The sequence below is a fragment of the Physella acuta genome, unplaced genomic scaffold (genome assembly GCF_028476545.2).
Source record: "Physella acuta isolate Inbredline_101_S28 unplaced genomic scaffold, ASM2847654v3 ptg000732l, whole genome shotgun sequence".
In the NCBI taxonomy this organism is placed as follows: Eukaryota; Metazoa; Mollusca; class Gastropoda; family Physidae; genus Physella; species Physella acuta.
In genome coordinates this window covers 151,175-172,975 of record NW_026732250.1, presented here as the reverse complement: position 1 = coordinate 172,975, position 21,801 = coordinate 151,175, and the positions used below count along the sequence as shown (strand labels likewise).

General features: G+C 35.2%; 1 protein-coding gene across 1 annotated transcript in view; it reads left to right on the top strand.

The window, feature by feature from the left end:
- Positions 1–1,525: 1,525 nt before the first annotated feature.
- The window catches only part of LOC131950067 (uncharacterized), a 39,325-nt gene continuing 19,049 nt past the window's right edge, over positions 1,526–21,801 (top strand). Inside the window, exons 1-8 of the mRNA XM_059312105.1 lie at positions 1,526–1,727; positions 1,878–1,940; positions 17,990–18,124; positions 18,489–18,623; positions 19,023–19,157; positions 19,567–19,701; positions 20,799–20,948; positions 21,510–21,600. Of these exons, the coding sequence (XP_059168088.1) occupies positions 1,526–1,727; positions 1,878–1,940; positions 17,990–18,124; positions 18,489–18,623; positions 19,023–19,157; positions 19,567–19,701; positions 20,799–20,948; positions 21,510–21,600 (1,046 nt within the window). The remainder of the gene's footprint in view (positions 1,728–1,877; positions 1,941–17,989; positions 18,125–18,488; positions 18,624–19,022; positions 19,158–19,566; positions 19,702–20,798; positions 20,949–21,509; positions 21,601–21,801) is intronic.

Below are 21,801 nucleotides of genomic sequence, written 5' to 3'. Positions count from 1 at the left end.
TGTGTTGTGTCTATAGCTGTGTCTAGAGTGCGGAGAATTTGATCTACTAAGACGTCGGTCATCTTTTGATGCATTGGTTCTGCTATTGTAGCTATAAGTTCTGTCGGTGCATCTGGAGAGTCGCCTAGCTGTTTCGTCGGGAATATAGCGAAATAGTTGTCACACTGTTTCTCCACCTCGTCAACAGTCCTAGGGTCACTTACTGTCCTTAAGATTTTGTCTTTAAGAATCAGATCAAACAGACCGTCATAAGTTTTCTCTATCCCGCTTAGTTCGACCCATCTCTTCAAACAATGTCTAGTTCTCCTAATGTAGCTTCCTGGTTTGTCCTCAGAGTTGGGTTTGGATGAGTTAAACCTATTGCTGTAGCCTGACTCTGTCAGTCCAAAATGTTTCAGAAATTCTCGTTTTAATTTGGTGTAGTCTTCTTCTGCTCCTAGCTCAGTTAACCAGGCATCACAGCCTCTGTCTAACAGAACTTTCCTGAACTCATGGCACCAATATCTTTGATCTAACCCTACCTCTCTAGCTTCTTTTTCAAAAATATCTATCACTACCTCCATGTCCATTGGACCACCGTTACTTTTTAAGCTAATCAGCTTAAGACGTGGGACATATGATTTTGTTTGTTCAACTACCCGTTGGTTACCCAAACTTTGTTGCTCCAATTCGAGGGTTTTTAATTAAAACATTTCTTCTGATTCTATTCTTAGTTTTTCTAAAGCTCTCTTAGCCTCTCGTTCGACTAACTCTATATTTAGTTTTGTTTCCTCTCTATGTTTTTCTTCTGCTTCTGCTAGTTTATTTTCAGCCCACTCTAGTAGTTTACTCTCTTGGCAAATTTTATACTTCTGTCCCATTGCCAAGTAATAACCAAGAAACCCCAGTAATGGCAACTCAGTAAGTTTACTTAACCTCTACGACTATAGAGAATTTCACGCGGGTATATCTAAACCCAATGGTAGAAGAAAACCAGAGTCATTGCTTGCCGAGAGCACCGCACGAGGGCTGATACAAAAGGCACTTACCCCAGAGTGTGATTGTAGGTCAGGAGTGCTGGTCCAATATATCAGCAGGCTGCTGCACCTTCACACGCTCACACACAAAATACACTGGGCTTCTGGGTTGGTAGACTAAAGGACATCAACGATGAGTTGGGTAGACATCAGCGTAGTCTTCACACGGCTCACTTCGTGACTTGCTAGACTGGCCAAGGGACACTTCGTATGGGAACGTTGTTTAAGGACGTCTGTTGCAGGAACAACTTCTTAAACGGATAGCGTCTTGCGGGAACAGTTGTTACGGGAGCTCGTTGCACAGCACAGTTTAGTTTACAGGAACATACAATACAAGAACAGCGGGTACCAGAACAGCTTCATACAGGAAAATGCAATACAAGAACAGCGGGTACCAGAACAGCTTCATACAGGAACATGCAATACAGTAACAGCGGGTAGCAGAACAGCTTCATACAGGAACATGCAATACAGGAACAGCTGGTACCAGAACAGCTTCATACAGGAACATGCAATACAGTAACAGCGGGTACCAGAACAGCTTCATACAGGAACATGCAATACAGGAACAGCGGGTACCAGAACAGCTTCATACAGGAACATGCAATACAGTAACAGCGGGTACCAGAACAGCTTCATACAGGAACATGCAATACAGGAACAGCGGGTACCAGAACAGCTTCATACAGGAACATGCAAACAGTGTACCCTGTAAATATCTAGTGAATGTATGTTTGTGGAATTCTGACCTAACACATGCCACATGAGAGTATAGAAGGTACATGCCACATCACAATTGGATGAGCATGTATTTATTAAACAAAATACAGAATCCATATTTTTGTACTACTTTTTAAACAGACGTCTTTCAAAGGCTCCAGATTGAATGGTATTTAAGAAGTTTACTGAGTGTTGAAGCTGTGGGTACTCAGTGTTACTGCAGTCGGTTCTTGCTGACACTGCTATAGGTACTCAGTGCTGGCGTCGTTGGCAATCGATTACATTGCTGTGGGTACTTAGCCTTAGCAGTGGGTACTCAGTATCACTGCTGTGGGTAGCCTACTTTGTGGAGAATCTGTGGGTGTACAGTGTCATTGATGTTGGTACTCAGTGCTGAAGATGTGGGTACTCAATAACACTGTATTAAATGCCAGTAGAATGCCACTGATGTGGGTACTCAATAGTAATGCAATGGTTTGTGGGTCTTTTCTTAAATATTAGTAAAGGTACCGGCAGAAGTAGGATAATAGTATGCGTATAATTTATGCTAAGCGCAAAATCGGTTTGTCGCGTTTTCGCGACAGTCGGCGTTAATGGGTTAAACAGATGGCTTTCAAAGGCTCCAGATTGAACGTAATGAGCGATGTTTATTATCGTAGTTTTTGTAAGAGAGGAGGAAGAAACTTCCTGACTGGGGCCTAATGGTGAACTGTGTCGATTCCCGTTAATTTCGGAGCTAGATCTTTTACTTTTTAATCTGAAAGCACGAATTCGACCGGTTCCATGACAAATAATCTCAGGACAAATGTTCTCAGACAAAATATCTCACGGACAAATGATCTCAGGACAAATGATCTCAGACAAAATATCTCAGACAAAATATCTCACGGACAAATGATCTCAGGACAAATGATCTCACGGACGAAAGATACTAGGACAAAATATATAAGGACAAATGATATTATTATCAAATAATCTCAGACAAAATATCTCAGACAAAATATCTCACAGCAAAATTTTAAAAGTATGTACGATGATTTTAGTTGATTTGAACTTTTTTTTATTGACTGTCAATATGTTTTTATTTATGTTTACGCGTAATAATTGTGAGTAAAATGAATCTGTTAAACTTAACAAAGCATCAAAACATTTATTAAACTTAATCCTTCTAATAGCATTTGATTTAAAAAAGTAAAAATTAAAACTAACCTATTCCTGAAATGTATAATAAATGATAATGTATAAAACAAACATACAACATTAATGTTCAAAACACGCGAAATATTTTTCAAAAATGTGAATGGGTCTTTAGGTTTGTAACGTTAAATTATTGTTTTTATTGCATCATGAACACAAACGAAACGCTTACGTTTCTATGCCGGCAGGTACATCGTTATGATCACACCTCTCCAATACTATGTGATCACGTATTGTATGAACTCTTGCTTTACATATTCTATCTTCACATTTCCAAATCACTTTGCCTGCTGTTCCACTTCTGGCTTTTATAAACATAAATCACCAGAAGCGAATGTCCTCTACCCTTTCTGCGAGGTAACGATAGAGGCCATAGCTGAGTAATCACCACTAATACTGCTTTGTTTGCATGCACACTACGACAAACTTAGCTCCGAGTTGACCGATGTTCGTCTTAAATAAGCTTTTGTCACCTAATCACTAAGGTGTGACCGACGCATAACTATTGACTTTAGATGTTAGTTGTGTTGTTCATGGAGTGTGGATTTCGTTCCCTTAAGGCAGTGGTTCCCAAACTTTTTCGACTGGCGAACCACTTTTATAAAAAGTAAGTGACCCGCGACCCCCATAGAATTAAAAAGCCGAAATTAGTATGGAAATTAATAAGCACTAAAATAAGATTTTCTAGTAGACTTTCAATATGAACTACTCTTGATAACTGTTTTAATACCATGATTAAAACTGCATGCTATTTACCAAACATGCGAGGTTAAGTTTTTATTAACGCCAACCTATGTCATTATCAACATTCACTTTATTTCTTAATTTTTTTTATAATCGGAGAATAGTGTTGAAAATCTATTCTCGAAAAGTCAATCAATTTTACGTTTGGGTATGAATGGTGAATACTACACCAAAATTCTGTGAACATTTTTTCATCTTACGCGAAATCATTCTGCAAATCAAAGAATGTATCTTGTAATTCATCTGGAATGCTGGCAACATCAAGGGAAGAACAGAATGGGTAGTGCGTCAATGCAGATTCTTCATTTTTCAGCTCAGAGAAATAGCGCTGTATTTTGGTGTCAAGAGATTTAAGATGCCCAGAAATCGCTTCTTTCAATATTTTAATTATCTCACAATCAAATTCATCTAGCACAGTGCATAGTTTCTCAAATTTACAATATTGTCAAGATTTATTTTCTTCGCCGATTTTGCAGCAAGGTATCATACTCTCTCCAACCACTCTATGTCGTTTTAAGCATACCAAAAGGTCTTGTTTCCTTTGCGCTTCCAAGAACAATATGATTTCAGATTTCAATTCAAAAACACGATTCACAACATTCCGTTTGACAGCCAGCGTACTGTAGTGTAGAAAAGCAGAACCTCGTGATCTTTATTCATGTCTTTGCTCAGTTCGTTGAAGGCTCCAGATTTAATATAATTTACGACTTTTACTAGCAATGGAGTCATGATGGCAAGGACAGTGGTTAGGGAGCTAAATCTTTTCTGTTTTCTGAAAGCCCGTTTTTGACCTGAACGTAGATGGCACACCATCCGTAAAAACGCCCACATCCGTTTTAACCCATCTGCTATAAGCCGCTGAATAGTATTATTAGGCAGAGATGTATGTTGCATCTTTACTGCACTGGAATCCCCAAGAATTAACTTCACTATCTTCAACATGCAGGGTTTGATGAGATTTTCTTCTATTGTGTTTTTTTTTTTTTTTGCTTTGCATTTTCTATCGCGACTTCATTTGTAGCTTGCATTAATGCTGTGTTTCTTTGGTAAAAACTTCCTGTTCGATTAAGTCTCTGACGATTGCAACTAGCTTTATGCCGATGAAAAAACTCCATATCTTTTTTGGTGTGTTCCGAACGACTCGTCTCAAATGACGTTTTAGTTTTGAAGATTTCATAAACTCATGACTGAGAACAACTTCATACAGAAGGCATTGCTTCATCTCTATTCCATTTTCACTGATGTTAGTAAAGCCGAATTTCAGATACTCTTCTAGATATTTACGTGTTTTTTTCAATGCTAGGGTTTAGTCTACCAGTTGGCGATCTCCCAGAAAGCCCTTCGCGACCCTCAGTTTGGGAACCCGTGCCTTAAGTTATGTCTCTGCCATCAAAGCGGGCGGCCACCTTGTTACAAAGGTGTGTCTTTATTGTTATTTAATTCCCTTTGATCTAGTTTTGTCCACTTGACGTGGTAGGATTGTCTCATGTTTGGCAAGCCCACCTAAGCTGGCTATCGGAAAATTTCTTTAATCTTCACATACTATATTAGTAATCTGAATTTTAACATGTTTAATGCAATACGACACATTTATGCTGCAAATATTTTTTAAAAACTATTATATAGACCTATAAACAATATTAAATATAGTAAACGATACCATATGACAGTCAATAAAAATGTGCAGATCAACTGAAATCATCCAATTAACTATTACAATTTTGCTGTGAGATATTTTTTCTGAGATATTTTGTCTGAGATCATTTGTCCATGATATCATTTGTCCTGAATTTTTTTGTCCTGGTATCTTTTGTCCGTGAGATATTTTGTCTGAGATAATTTGTCCTGGGATCATTTGTCCGGTTACCCAATTTTTATTATAGAGATTTAGAAAATGATAAAAAAAGAGTTTGTTAATAAATGGCTACGGTGCTATGACTGATACGGTTGGTTAATTTTCAAGAAATGTTGTTAGGACGCGATTGACCGATCTGCCCAAATGTGCTGTCTGCTAGTGTTCTTGACATTCATTTTTTTCAATGTTTTAAATTAATGAAATTTGTTTAATAAGACGTAATATATAATGTTTTATATGTTATAATAAGTTGGTGTATTTTCAAAATAGTATTAAATACGGAAATCAAAGTTATTTTTACCTTATGTTCTGCGCGATGGCCAAAAATTGTATAAAAGGCTACTTCACATCAAACACTATTTGCCTATTGTTAAAACAAGATGTCTCGCCCAAAACACGCAAAAGTAACGATTACAAGTATGAGCATTTAAAATTAACCATAGAATATTGTAAAAACGGAACCCAGGGGCGGAACTACAGTGCCGCCAGACCCCGCAATGCGGGGGCCCCCACGCCATTTAGGGGACCAACAGCCGACCATAAATACATTTTTTATAGTTAAAAATACTTAATTTTCTTTCATTTTTGACTTGATGGTTGTTTTGTAAAAAGATTACCGTAGCTGAGGTTGGATTATCTTTATTGTATAGACGCACCCGGCGCTATTGTATATTCTTTTTCCCTTTGTTTTTAAACCACTTTGAAAGCCGAGACCTCTTTCTCCTACAAACTTATCATAGGTAAGCAAACGTTCAAACCACTTCCATGACTTATTTCCCTTTATTAATGAACCAAATGGAGTGCTCTTAAGCTCCTTTCAATAGATTTGTACTAAACAAATAAAAAAACAATTACTTCTCTTGTTATTTTTTTTAATAAAGTACTTACTGAAGAATGACATTGTATAAAAAGAAAATGTATTTAAAATGAATAATATAAGTACGAAAAAACATAAAAATAAACATAACACGAGACACCCTTACTTATACAAAGCTTTCATGTTTTATATTCTTGTGACCGACTAGAGCAGGGGTTACCAACCTTTTTTTACTCTAGAGCACATTCTAAAATATCGGTAGAGTGGCGGGCACCACCTATTTTAAATCGACAAACTCCTTCCAGAGGCGTAGCAACCCTTCCCGTCACCCGGGGACAAAACTTTCGATTTGTACCCCCCCCCTCCCCCCCCCTCAAACTTTAGATTTGCACCCCCCCCCCCCTCAAACATTCGATTTCCATCCCCTTCAACCTTTCAATAATATTTATGAAAAAAATTATGTCTTTGCCGAATAGTGAGAGGCGGGCGGTTAAGAGGTCCTACAGCAGAGATAAAATAAAACAGATTTTCAAAACACACTAATGCACTTACACACATGACATGTTGTAAATTGTATCAATGTTATATATGATTTTATACACACACACATATTATATATATATATATATATATATATATATATATATATATATATATATATATATATATATATATATATATATATATATAAATATGAGGGGGCCTAAAAAAAATTTTTGCGGGGTGGCCCTTTATTTCTAGTTCCGCCACTGACGGAACCTCGGTGTTATCATTCCCCGCGGCCATCATTACCATGACGACGGTTAAAAGTAGATCAAGCTATAGCTTACTTTAATTATGTATACATTTTTATTTTACGTCTGTTATTGAATATGTCTATTACATTTACTGATATTTTTCTTTTTATGTGCTTTATTTTCCTTTTGTACTTCCTTTTCCTCTTATGAAAACAGAGAACATTTTGAATTTGCACTATAATATTAATTAACAAATTAAAAAACTAAACTTAAACTTAACTTTGATCTTCATTTCAATCCAAACCTAACTTTTAGAACTTGTTTATTCCATATGTGCTGACCATAGGAAGAAACCTGGCTCTAAAACAGCAGGCAACAGACCCTATCACCGTGGATGGGGATAGAAGCAACTCCAATTGTTTGAAATCTAGGAGCTGGAGGGTTTCCTTCGCTAGACCGTCTTATATAAATAGCATCATCATCTACACCAACGATCCAGAAAGTAATTCGTTACAGCAAAATAGAACATGTTTCAAAACATTACTTCATTCGCAGCCAAAAAGTTTAGATTTCTCTTTTATTAGACAGAATCTGGTCCATCACAGGGAACATATTTAGCTATTGTTTATACAAATCTCATCACATGCATCAATAAAGATGAGATTTTCTACTATATACACAACTTTGTCCTCTACGGCATTTAGGTTATATAATCTTTCTTTAAAAACATAATTTCATATAAAGCACACCTATATCCCCTGAGGCATCTTTGAAGGGGGGGGAGGTATATGCCCCACCCCCAAATGAAGTTCACCGTCTCTCGCTCCCTGTGAACGAAATAGAAGTTATATAAAGAAAATATATAATTTAATCCCTTTCAACCTTCCCCAATAAATTTAAGCCCCCCCCCCCCCCCCTACTCAAGTAGCCAGGAGAAAAATATCTGGAAAATAAACCTCTCGTTTAAGACCCAGTAATTGTAAGTTTATTTCGATCATTGCAGGTACGTCGATTATGAACATAGGCTTTAAGTTTGCAAAGTATTCCGGTTGGGGTTGGAATATTAGTAACCCTTTCCGCTATTACGATAAGAGCCGAGTGAGGCAGGCAACTGGCCTACGCATTACAGAAGCAGTGTCGGAACTGGAAATCAGTGTTGTTATAGCTGGCGAGCATATTCACTTTTGTGAAGTTGAGGTTATCGGAGGCGAGTAAGCAGCTGTGGTTCTTGTGTCCTGAGTGTGTTTACTGTGGTCATTGTTGGGGATATGGTGTGAAAATTGCGGTGCTATGTGTGTATTAGTAAACGGCTTATACTAAAATATTGTAAATACACAATTCGAAATAATAAATCACGGAATAACAAAAAGTTATGAAAAATCTCTCCATAACTGAAAAAGCGGGAGTGATCTCCCCTTAACTTTATCGAATGTACATATATAACATAGTGAGGGATGGCAACTCTGGGTATAGACATGATTTTTAATTACTTAAACTTTTTAAAATAGATTAGAAACACGTAGAAAAAAAACTGCACACAAAGTGAGCAGCAAACAATGTCTGTAAAATAGTGCGGAATATTTTTTGAGAAATCGGAAAGGGCGTAAAGTACTACTTCTAGACAACGGAAATTACTCAAAATTGGAAAGATGGCAGATAATTCAATGTTTTATTTACAATTCAAATTCTATCTGAAACAATACTCAAGTTATAGGATTTTGAAAAACCAAAAGTAGAATTATTTCCATTCCCGATCACCAGAAATCGCTAAAACTTGATACAGAACTGCAAATCTTAATATTTAAAAGCCCATGTGAGCACTTCTCTCTCTCTCTCTCTCTCTCTCCCTCTCTCTCTCTATCTCTCTCTCTCTCTCTCACTCTCTCTCAGTTCGCAAAGTATTTTCGCAGGGTATCACATCAGAATCTTCAGCGATATATGGAGAACTTGATACGGACTTTGGTTGAAAATAATATGGTAGATGTTTTAAATGTATAACCAACATTTTATTTAAAGAAGACAAATAAAAAAATTCATAAAAAACGTTTTAATAACAAGCTTTTATGTAATGATGCACTAAAAAGTAGAAAATAAATTATAGACTACTATTTAAATAACTATAAAGAAAAGCGTGGGTCACTTTAATATCTATTGGATACCTTTACTAATGTTAAGGAAGACACCCACGCTTTTCTTTATAGTTATTTAAATAGTAGTCTATAATTTATTTTCTACTTTTTAGTGCATCATTACATAAAAGCTTGTTATTAAAACGTTTTTTATGAATTTTTTTTCCAGTACTTTACATGTTTTATCTACAATAGAGTTACATGACTAAAAACCATTGCGCGCCTACTGAATATCACGTTCAGTAGGCGCGCAATGGTTTTTGAACGCAGCCATTACGTGGTCGTGATGGCGCAGCTATTGATGACGCGTGTGGTGTGGTTGGCTAGACATGCCTACTAATTCGGTACAAATTTTAATTAATTCATAAAAAATCAATTAGGCATCCAATTAAGTCAAATTTAGTTTCAGATTGCATTGTCTTCATGTCGTGACCCACGTGCCAACTGTGAATCGTGTCGGTCAAGTAGAACTGTCCGAATTTTCACTCCTGCGTTTCCGTCTAGACAGACTGACGACTGACGACTGACGACTGACGAGGAAGTGAGTTAAATAAAAGCTTGTAAAAATAAAGGCATATTCGAACGTAGAAAAACAGTTTTAATTATGCAACAGGAAAAGTGTTTATAGTTGTGAAAAAGAACCCGTGAAACAATGACGTCACTAATGCTTATACATTAACTAATGACGTCATCTGCCGAGTTTAGAATAAAAAGAAATGAACTATTTCATTCAAATTTGATTTAGATCTACGTACGATATGACATTTTTCCGACCTAAATTTATAAAATGTATTTAATCTATTTGGATTCTAGATCTAGAGATTCTAGATCTAGACTAGATCCAAATCTACGCAAAAACTAGACGTAGACGCTAAGTAGCTAAGATCTAGATTTAGACACCATATACACTAGAATCTATTCCAAAAAATAAATTTCATTATTAAACTATTTCAGGCCTTAATTATTTTATAGAAATCTGTTTAGCTATGGAACTGGCTAATTTGGGATAAAAAAATTAATTTGAAAGAATAGGCGTGTTCGCGTAAATTAAGCTTTTTAAATACGTCTTTCATTCTCCATGTTTTATAAGGTGCCTAAATAGCTGAGATGATAGTGTACATAATACCACGCAGGTTGTGAAGGATCGTGACACATCAAAGCAAACTTAATTTTTTTTTATCATTGAATCTTCCGATTTTAGACTATAAAGAAAGGAACTACTTCATTCAAATTTGATTTAGATCTAGATCTATAGATCTATAGATCTACTTATCAAGACGTACGCTATGAAATATATACAATGTTATCGCTCAAACTAATACACATAACTTAAAAACAACATAATGACCATTGAATAGCCAGATTTTTAACGGAATCATTTAAGTCACTTAACCAGTGTGTGCCTGTGTTATGTTAAATGTGTCGTATTTTTAACTAAATAGTTATTTCTTTGCTTTGTCACTAATATCGTTCAGCGTGTAGTAAAGCACATTGCGTTTTGATCAATAACTATCTCATAAATTGTTTTTCTCAAACAAGTACACCATTTTAAAATATATAGGCCTATAATTCACGTAAAACGGGTACCGCTGGCTAGTTTTATATAATACTTATATATGAAATGTCATACACCGCCAAGTTTGGAAGGGGAACATTAATTTACAATCAGAATTACAATATCTTTGAGTAGTGTGTGTTGCTGACAATGATCAGATATTTGCCATTAAACTTGCCTATTTGTCTACCACAACAGACATCCAATGTGACCCCTTTCATTTCGGCCTGGAGTGTGAGCACGTCTGTTCTTGCCCGTTACAGAAAAAAGATTGCGATGATCTTCAGAAATGTTATGTGCCCAGTGTTTACTGGCATAAGGAATGTAACTATTGTGAGTAATATTTGCATCCAATTGTAGAATTACGAAGTTATCCCATTTCAATTGAAATATAATTATTTAATGTATAATCGACAGCCACAACCACAACCACAACCACAACCACGAACACGAACACGAACACGAACACGAACACGAACTCGAACACGAACACGAACACGAACGTGAACGTGAACGTGAACGTGAACGTGAACGTGAAGATGAACATGAACATGAACATGAACATGAACATGAACATGAACATGAACATGAACATGAACATGAACATGAACATGAACATGAACATGAACATGAACATGAACATGAACATGAACATGAACATGAACATGAACATGAACATGAACATGAACATGAACATGAACATATACATGAACATGAACATGAACATGAACATGAACATGAACATGAACATGAACATGAACATGAACATGAACATGAACATGAACATGAACATGAACATGAACATGAACATGAATATGAACATGAATATGAACATATACATGAACATGAACATGAACATGAACATGAACATGAACATGAACATGAACATGAACATGAACATGAACATGAACATGAACATGAACATGAACATGAACATGAACATGAACATGAACATGAACATGAACATGAACATGAACATGAACATGAACATGAACATGAACATGAACATGAACATGAACATGAACATGAACATGAACATGAACATGAACATGAACATGAACATGAACATGAACATGAACATGAACATGAACATGAACATGAACATGAACATAACACTAATCCTACCTGCAACTTAAAGCAATGTCCGTGTGTGTGTGTGGGGGGGGGGGGGGAGTAATGTCATATTTTGCGGGGGTAATTGACAAGGGGTGATTACTCGGGGGGGGATGTCGGGGGATGGGAAGGGGTGAATGATCAGAGGTAATTGACGGGTAGAGGGGGTTATGCCTTTTTCCCATATAAAGGACCATGATTTATGTGTTTATTAAACAGAATATACCATGCCTTGTCCGGGGTTAGGAAATATATTACTTTTCTAATTAACCCTAACCCCAACCAACAAAAAACTAAACATAAACACATAAACAAACGCAAACATAAAATAAACGCAAACCTAAACGAAAAAAAAAACAACGAAAGCACAAACACAAACGTAACGCCAAACAAAAATGCAAATACGAAAATAAACACAAACACCAACACTAACGGAAACATAAAGACAAACACAACGAAAACATAAACATAAACATAAGTACAATCGCCAACACAAACGCAAGCGCAAATGCCAACACAAACACAAACACAAAATCAAACACAAACATAAACCTAAACGCAAACAGTAACCAGGAATATAAGACAAACTTAAATGTTAACATAAAAGCATAGTGCTCAAAGTATAGCCCAGGGCGCCAAACAGCACCCTGCCGGGGCAACGGCTGATCCACCTGATTCAACTTGGTAAACAACTAAATTACTCCATCTTATCCGTAAGCTATCAAACAGTTCAAACCGAATGTCGGTGCCATAGCAATCACGGGAATTCCCGGAGAGCTAGAGGATGACCAGTTTCGAATTAAATAATAGCCATTGTAACCCTTCTTATACATTGTCTATCGCACAGTTTAAAACAAACTTAGGCACCATAGAGCTCAAGAGAATGCCCGGGGCGCTAAATTGCACCCTGTCGGGACGCCAAACTGATGTTCTGCATTTGATTTGTAGTGCAACTATAGTAACACTTTTTATTCACAGCCTATCGCACTCTTTAAAATAAACATTTGCACCATAGCGCTTACAAGATAACACAGGGCGGCAAATCGAACATAGCCGGGGCACCGGCGGACACGCCTGATTCAATTTAGTGAACAACTTTAATACCACAAGCTTGTCCGCAAACATAGAGGACATTTAGTAGCGGCTTCTTAACTGTTATTGATTAAAAATAATTAGTAAACAGTGCAGTGCGTTCTGTGTATAAAATAAATTAAAGTCAGTATTTACAATAATAAAAAGTATCCCCCCCCCCCCACCCCCGATATAATATTTTTTCATAAAGATAAGTTAAAAAACTTTTGTGATCAATGAAGGCAAGTAATTAAAAATAACACTTAAATTTTTTTTTTTGAAAGATGATTCAAATTCTTTGACTTTATTTTTTCCACATGACTTTATTTAAAATGATACGTTTAGGAAATGAAACTTGTTTTACAAAACCTCATATTATAATAATTTTTCTAATCATTATTTTAGATAATAAACACTTTAGGCACCGTGCTCTGTCCGCTTTACGCCTCATACAGAGCCACATAAACCATTTGAGCTATATGTATGTATATATATATATATATATATATATATATATATATATATATATATATATATATATATATATATATATATATATATATATATATATATATATACAATGCAAAAAAAAACACAAACGAAAACACAAACGCAACACACACACAAACACAAAAGAAAAAACAAACGTAAATAGAAACACAAATAAAAGCACAAACACAATGCAAACACACAAGCAAACTCACTGTTTTTGGTTAAAGTTAGAGTTGGATTTATGGGTTATGTCTGTATTTGACAAACATCCATGCCGGGTATAGAGTCCTTGATATGACGTTACGGATCCACATTCAAAATGACAATCTGTGCTGTAAAAGGCTGTGATACAAGAAGTTGCAGATCTAAAGGAATTCGTTTACTTCGACAGCCAAGAGTTATATGAAACTAAGGTGATAGAGATCGACAATTAACAGAACGTAGACGCTGTCAATTGTTAGCCAATATTTATCAAAGTGGCGTGAGTGAAGCAGCGGCAAATCAAATGCGAATATGTTCTCGACACTTTGCTTTTGTTAGGGACAGTAAACAATAAACTTCGTTTTAATTAACACAAGACTTCTGTTAATAAAACAAATACGCTTGACATTCACCTACGTCAAAAAATATAATAACATTTAATTGGAATATTTATTTAATATTAAGATATAAAATCTAGCTCAAAATCTAATCATGTTGTCCACGAAACTGGCTACGCTAGGTAGACACAGAATCTAAAATCTACTTATTCAATTAAATTAAACTACAAGAAAAATTAAATTTAATTAAAAAAAAACATTGAGATCTATATTCGATTCAAAATAATTCAATAATTAATAAAAACAAATAGACATAATAATAAAAAAAAATATAATTGTCTCAAATATCTAGAATCTAGTTGTAGATTCTAATTATTTTAGTTAGCAAACAAAATTATCTGAAATTGAAATAGATTGTGTGACGAGACTTAAACCTAGAATCCGCTCCTTGAATTTAATTTTAATAGTTGTTACTATTTTTGTTTTAAAAGGCTTTAATAAATTAATTAGTCCTACCTAATATGTGTCTAATAATATGTATCTGATACTGGATTGAGGTTAGTTAAATTTAGAAGCAGATTAGTCATACTGATTTCACCATTGTTTCCGTGCTGCGCCTTTAGGGTAATAAATTACATTAGAGATGTTATCTCTTGTCGGCTGAGATCTAAGAGCAGCAATCTATGTTACCTACAAAGAGATGGAGTTTTATGGTGAGGGCTTGGTATTATGTAGGTAAAAAAATTTGAGGGGGTAGCAATTGTATGTGTCTGATAACTTCCCTGCTTAACCAAGATTGACATAAATTACATAACATGCTACACAAATGGGTTGAGATCTAAGAACATCAGTTGTTGTTACTTCAGAAGTAGATTATTTATTGAGGTTTTTGTAGGGGCTAAGTGGTCTAACGTTAGATACTGTAGTGTATATATATATATATATATATATATATATATATATATATATATATATATATATATATATATCTATATTTATATATATATATATATATATATATATATATATATATATATATATATATATATATATATATATATATATATATATATATACACTATATTTTCATGCATTAGTGTGGGTAGACGACCAATTAGAACTTGAGATCGAGCATATAATAAAAAACCACTAATACCGCTAACAAGTTGCATCAGTCATAACTGATGTTTATAACACTTCAAATAATTTTTTTCCTACATGTTAAAGAAAAAAATCCTATTGATTTGTGTCACTATAGCGATGACGCAATCTGCATTATTGTTTCAGGATGCTAATTGGCGGTATGGGTTATCCTGTGAGCACTATTGCACATATGTTAGTATTGAGAAGCCATGTGCCGTACGCGGTGAGCCTGCGGTAGTGTAATAGGGGGCTTTTTGATAACTCTGATATTACTAATGATACGTTGTACATGTTTTTAGTATGCACCAATCCCTATTTCGACCAAGGATGTGCCTCTAAGTTCCAGCGTAAGTGCCAACCCGAGGCCTGTAACAATGTCGAGAGCTCATGCGTCGAGTGCTTCTCATCACGAGCGTTTTGCTACAAAGGTAACGTATAGGATCCACACATTTTGATCCGTGGGTTCAATTGTAAAACCAGAAATAGCAATATCTTCATCTATCTATAAAGCAATGTATGTGTATCTCTGTGTGTGTGTGTGTGTCTTTTATACATTACTACACCTTATTTTTATGAAACTTTCGGAAGTTTTTTAGAATATTCCTGGGGAGGTGTTTGCGAGAATTAAATTCAAAAAGTCGCAGTGGTGACCCCGGCAGTGCGATATTCAATTATTCTATAAACATGGTATATAAAATTAAAGTCGTTTGCGGTTTGACACCAATCATCCAACCGCCTTGAAACTTTGGGGAGTAGATGAAAACACTAAAGGTGAGGATTCCTTTAAAAAAAACGTTTTTAATTTCGCAAGGGTGCGATTTTTCTCTATATACAGTATTAAAAATACAAATAGGATGCGGTTTGACACCGTTCATCCGAATGCCATGAAACTTTGGATACTTGATGAGAATACTCTCGAGACGTTTTCTGTGAAAAAGGGTCTTTTGTCACCACATGGTTTGGCGCCCAGGTTTCTTAATCGGCTATCTTAGCACTTGATGTCCGTTATCATAGCGGGTAGGAAGACTACTATATTCAGCGTTAAAACTTCAACCCTATTGTGAGAAATGAGGACCTACGATCGTTTAAAAAAGGGCTATACACTAAGGACATTGTGTCTTTATCAATAACAATAATCGTTGACTTTATCGAATCAGGTGCGTCCTCGCAGGGGGGTGATATGGTGCCACAAGATTACCCGAGAGCACTATGGCGCGTACGTTCTTTTTCAAAAGCACGATCGGATATGGATACGTTAGGGCTTTATAGTCGTTTAATAAATTTAACCAGTCGAGTTTGCACTTGCCCCTGCAGGGCGCAATTTGATGCCCAATGGTATCCCGTGAGCGATATTTCAATAAGCTATTAGGCTCTCTGGGTTATCTTGTGAGCATCAGGGCGCTTAAGTTAACTTAAACAGCCAGTGACCGTACGCGGAGCCCCTGAGGTAGTGTAACCTGGGCGATCACCACAGTGTGTTCTACCTCACCATGATTTCATGCGGTAGGTAAACAAGTGCCCCGATATATATATATATATATATATATATATATATATATATATATATATATATATATATATATATATATATATATATATATATATAATATAGGCGCAGGCATTGTTAACATTTAAATTTAAACTCAGTATTAGAAACAAAAAGCTCACACGTCTAATAATACATGATTGGTAACGCATTGATAGAACGCTTCTTACATATATCATCAGTTTTTCTTCTATCCCGAAGAGCACGCTAGTACTAGTAAATAGAAGGTAAACATTAAATAAAATACTTACATTTTTTTTTTTAAAAAACCACGTTTTTCTTGTGGACTAAAAAGTAGAAAATAAATTTTTCTTTTGTGCTTCCTCGAGCTGTGCAGATTCTTGTGATGACTGACAAAAAACGTAGGTACGTTCACCATCAAATTTCCCGACCCATCTGCCCGACCCACGTTTTTTGTCAGTCATCACAAGAATCTGCACAGCTCGAGGAAGCACAAAAGAAAAATTTATTTTCTACTTTTTAGTCCACAAGAAAAACGTGGTTTTTTAAAAAAGTTTTTTTAAGTATTTTATTTTCTCCTTTTTAGTCCGTTGCTACACATGAAAAACGTGGTTTTTAAAAAAGTTTTTTATATAGTTTATTTTCTACTTTATCTAATGACTTGATTAAGTATAACTTGACTAAGTGTTTATAAATACACGGACTAAAAATCTTGAGCGACCAGGATTCGAACCTGGGTTGTCGCGGCCGCAACGCGAAGTACTAACCACTATACGATCACGGCCAGCGCGCTCACATCAATTGGGGCCGAAGTAACTGTGTCAATAGGCCTCCAGTCTTGTCGGTATCTTTAGAAATCATGTCCTCAATTTTATGGTCCTTGAGGTGTAATTAAATTAAGCTAATTACGGTCTCTAATTGCTAGTTTTTATGATTGCATCTGAAATTGTTAGGCGAAAGTAGCCTGCATGCCAAATGTCAGATCTATAGAGCAATCAGAAGTGGGCTAATTTTCGATGTCAATTTTAACAACAAACATCCAAATAAACAAACAAACGCGAAGCTGAGTTAAGGAAAACGTGTTAAAAACAGACAGTACTATTGGTATGGAAAATATCTATATATATATAATTCTCTTCACGGAGACTATAATCACCACGCAGCTTAGCCACCACCCTCATCCCAACCTGTCAGGTGAGCTGTGGTTCACCCCGAATGTTTAGAATCGTATAGTCGGGTTAGGGACAGATAATTTGGAATTAACCGATTTGAAACGAAGCGGAGGTAACAATTTCTGATTGATCTTTTAGACATACTTTTAGACTGTCTCAAGATTGTTGAAACCTATTTATAGACTGCGAACATGGAACCTACGGCCAGGATTGTGACTTGAAATGCAGCGTCAAATGTGAGAATCAGACCTGTCACAGCATCACAGGCAGGTGTTTGAGTTGTCCCCCTGGATGGCGGGGAGACTACTGTGAGCAGGGTAAAACTTTTTTTTTTTGATGAATCTATTTCTAAACTTTGAGGATATTTGAAACACAAGTTAAGAATTTTTTAAAACAATGTAGCTCTGATATTAGCCGTCGCGTAGATATATATATATATATATATATATATATATATATATATATATATATATATATATATATTTATTTATTTATATATATATATATATATTATATGTGTGTGTGTGTTTTCTACACGTAAAGCATTTGGTATGTAAATTGCCTTGAGTATGTATAAACATACTTAAGAACTGTTTCGAAATTTGATAAACATATTTTTTTGACTTTCTCAAAATGTGTTTAAACATACTCAATCTCAAGATTGTTGAAACCAATTTATAGAATGCGAAAAAGGAACCTACGGCCAGGAATGTGCCTTCAGTTGCAGCGTCAAATGTGAGAATCAGACCTGTGACAGCATCACAGGCCGGTGTTTATGTTGTCCGCCTGGATGGCGGGGAGACTGCTGTGAGCAGGGTAAATTATTTTTTGTGTATTATATGCAAGTGAACATTTTATTCTCTAACTTAACTGATATCATGGTTTTGATACGTATGCCGTCATTAGGTTTCGTTTCAGTATTACCAGTATTATTATTAGTATGTTTTAATATAGCGGTTTGATACCAAAATATTATTACACTCATCAAGGTAAAAATATAGCATATTAACTGTCTCGAGACTAGCTAAAACATTTTTCTGACTCTATCAAAATATATTTAATCATTTTTAGACGGTCTTAAGATTACATAAATTGCCTTGAGTATGTATAAACAGACTTAAGAACTGTTTCGAAATTTGATAAACATATTTTTTTGACTTTCTCAAAATGTGTTTAAACATACTCAATCTCAAGATTGTTGAAACCTATTTATAGACTGCGAACATGGAACCTACGGCCAGGAATGTGCCTTCAACTGCAGCGTCAAATGTGAGAATCAGACCTGTGACAGCATCACAGGCCGGTGTTTGAGTTGTCCCCCTGGATGGCGGGGAGACTACTGTGAGCAGGGTAAATTATTTTTTGTGTATTTTATACAAGTGAACATTTTATTCTCTAACTTAACTGATATCATGGTTTTGATACGTATGCCGTCATTAGGTTTCGTTTCAGTATTACCAGTATTATTATTAGTATGTTTTAATATAGCGGTTTGATACCAAAATATTATTAAACTCATCAAGGTAAAAATATAGCATATTAAAGTGTTTAGACGGTCTCAAGACTATCTAAAACATTTTTCTGACTCTATCAAAATATATTTAATCATTTTTAGACGGTTTTAAGATTACATAAATTGCCTTGAGTATGTATAAACAGACTTAAGAACTGTTTCGAAATTTGATAAACATATTTTTTTGACTTTCTCAAAATGTGTTTAAACATACTCAATCTCAAGATTGTTGAAACCTATTTATAGACTGCGAACATGGAACCTACGGCCAGGAATGTGCCTTCAACTGCAGCGTCAAATGTGAGAATCAGACCTGTGACAGCATCACAGGCCGGTGTTTGAGATGTCCCCCTGGATGGCGGGGAGACTACTGTGAGCAGGGTAAATTATTTTTTGTGTATTTTATACAAGTGATGCATTTGTTATGTAGGCACTCTCAAGCCACATACAATTACATCATAGCGTATAGATAGCCTTAAGCTACATCCGTATACAAGTAATAACATGATACAAACAGAATCAAAGAAACTGTTTTCCTTTTAGCATATGCTCGGAGTCTTTATACGGATTTTACTATAGAGTTTTAAATAAAAAAAAAATTGTCTTTGTTTTTCATTTTAGCTAATTTTAAAATGTAGTCGTTTTGATCGATCTGAAACTCTCGCGCCTATCATTTAGCCGATTTAGCTGTTTGAATGTTTAGGTTTTGCCTCTGGTGCTTCAAGTGTGTCTCATCTAGTGATAGATGTTAACTATGTTTAAAATGGAAATTTCTTTTCCATCCCTCAAATTTAAAAAAAAAAGATTATTGGTTTTGGTTTAATTTTAATTAACTTGTTAACTTTAGTTTTTATTCTTCCTTTGTTTAGTTATTCATGCTCAAGATAAGCCTATCTATAGAGATCTCAGTGACACATATTTAGGGCAAAATAAAGAATGAGCTAAAGAGGATTTTTTTTAGATCTTACACCAGAAGAAAATCTGTAAAGATTTAAGTATTTAAATTAATTTATTGCAACTTAGTATTTAAATTAATTTATTGCAACTAAAGCATTTACACAGTAGGCCCTATATAGGTTACAGTTTCTATTTTAATAGAATTCATACTTTGAGTGTGGTTAAATAAACTAGTTTTTATATATAAGTTTGCAATTTAAATTTTATTTGTGAGCATATCCTATACAAAAGTTATATATATATATATATATATATATATATATATATATATATATATATATATATATATATATATATATATATATATATATATATATATATATACATATATATAGCCGATTCATTTATCCATTTTATGAAAAAAATGAGCCAGATATAGAGAGCCAAAGTTCCATAACATTGTTTTAAAAACAGTCATCGTTTTTCAAAAAATTATTAATGTTTATATAGGGAAAATTTAACCCTTTTAGAACCACTTTAACCCTTTAACTAGAACCAATTTAACCCTTAAACTTCCACAGAGTGTATCGACACAATTTTCGGGCCCAACTGCAAACAACAATGCGACCCTGATTGTGTGCCCGAGTCTACTGAGATCAAACGCCTCTGTGACGCCATCTGCGGAGATAGTGTTTTAAGAAGCAAGATTCTAGCTGACCCAAATGCCGAGGGTGAGTGTGTGGTCGAGACACGCTTGCCAAGAGAAAGTTTGAACATCCAGAACAAGGAATCGATTTGTTTTCTAACATAGTTTTTGACAAATTTAATTATTAATTTATACATATTCCAATAAATGAAATTGGTTGTAGTTTTAACGGGTCTTCATTTTACAGGAGTAGAGACAATACCTTGTACGTAGTGTTTCTTTCAATCGAACTTTTTTCATCGGGGGCGGCGTACTTGAAATTTTCGGAAGGGGGTGGGGCGGACTAAATGTCCATATATTTTCTATATGAATTTCATTTCAATTTGGGGGTGGGGGGGGGGCAGTAGACTTTCTTCAGTCTCCCCAGTAATAGATGCCTGAAAGAAACTCTGCTTACATAACTAACATCACTATATTGGACCCGATGGTATTTTTATATGAGTATGTTATGTTCACTCGTGTATTTGTTACTTAATTTTTTATTTATGTATTGTGTTTCCATATGCATTTGTATATACATTCCTGTATGGTTCAAGAATGTATATACACCATGTTTAATACATGACACAATGTAAATAATTTACAGAAAACAAGGATGATACATATATACTGTATTTACTGATTGTGCTGTCCGCATTACTTATTGCAATCCTGGTCATCTTTATATTCATACGCAGGTTCGTAGCGCTCTGTAGAGTACTGATTTAACGTGTCAATTACTTGTTCTATTTCAATACATTTGCTATTGTGAACAGACTAAATAAGAGAAAATATTCGAGAGGTCTCGAGTTTGAAACCCGGACAGACGAGGCTTAACAGCTGGTGGGGGGGGGGGGGGGGTCATACATAAATGACGTCAGACTTTTTTGACGATTTTT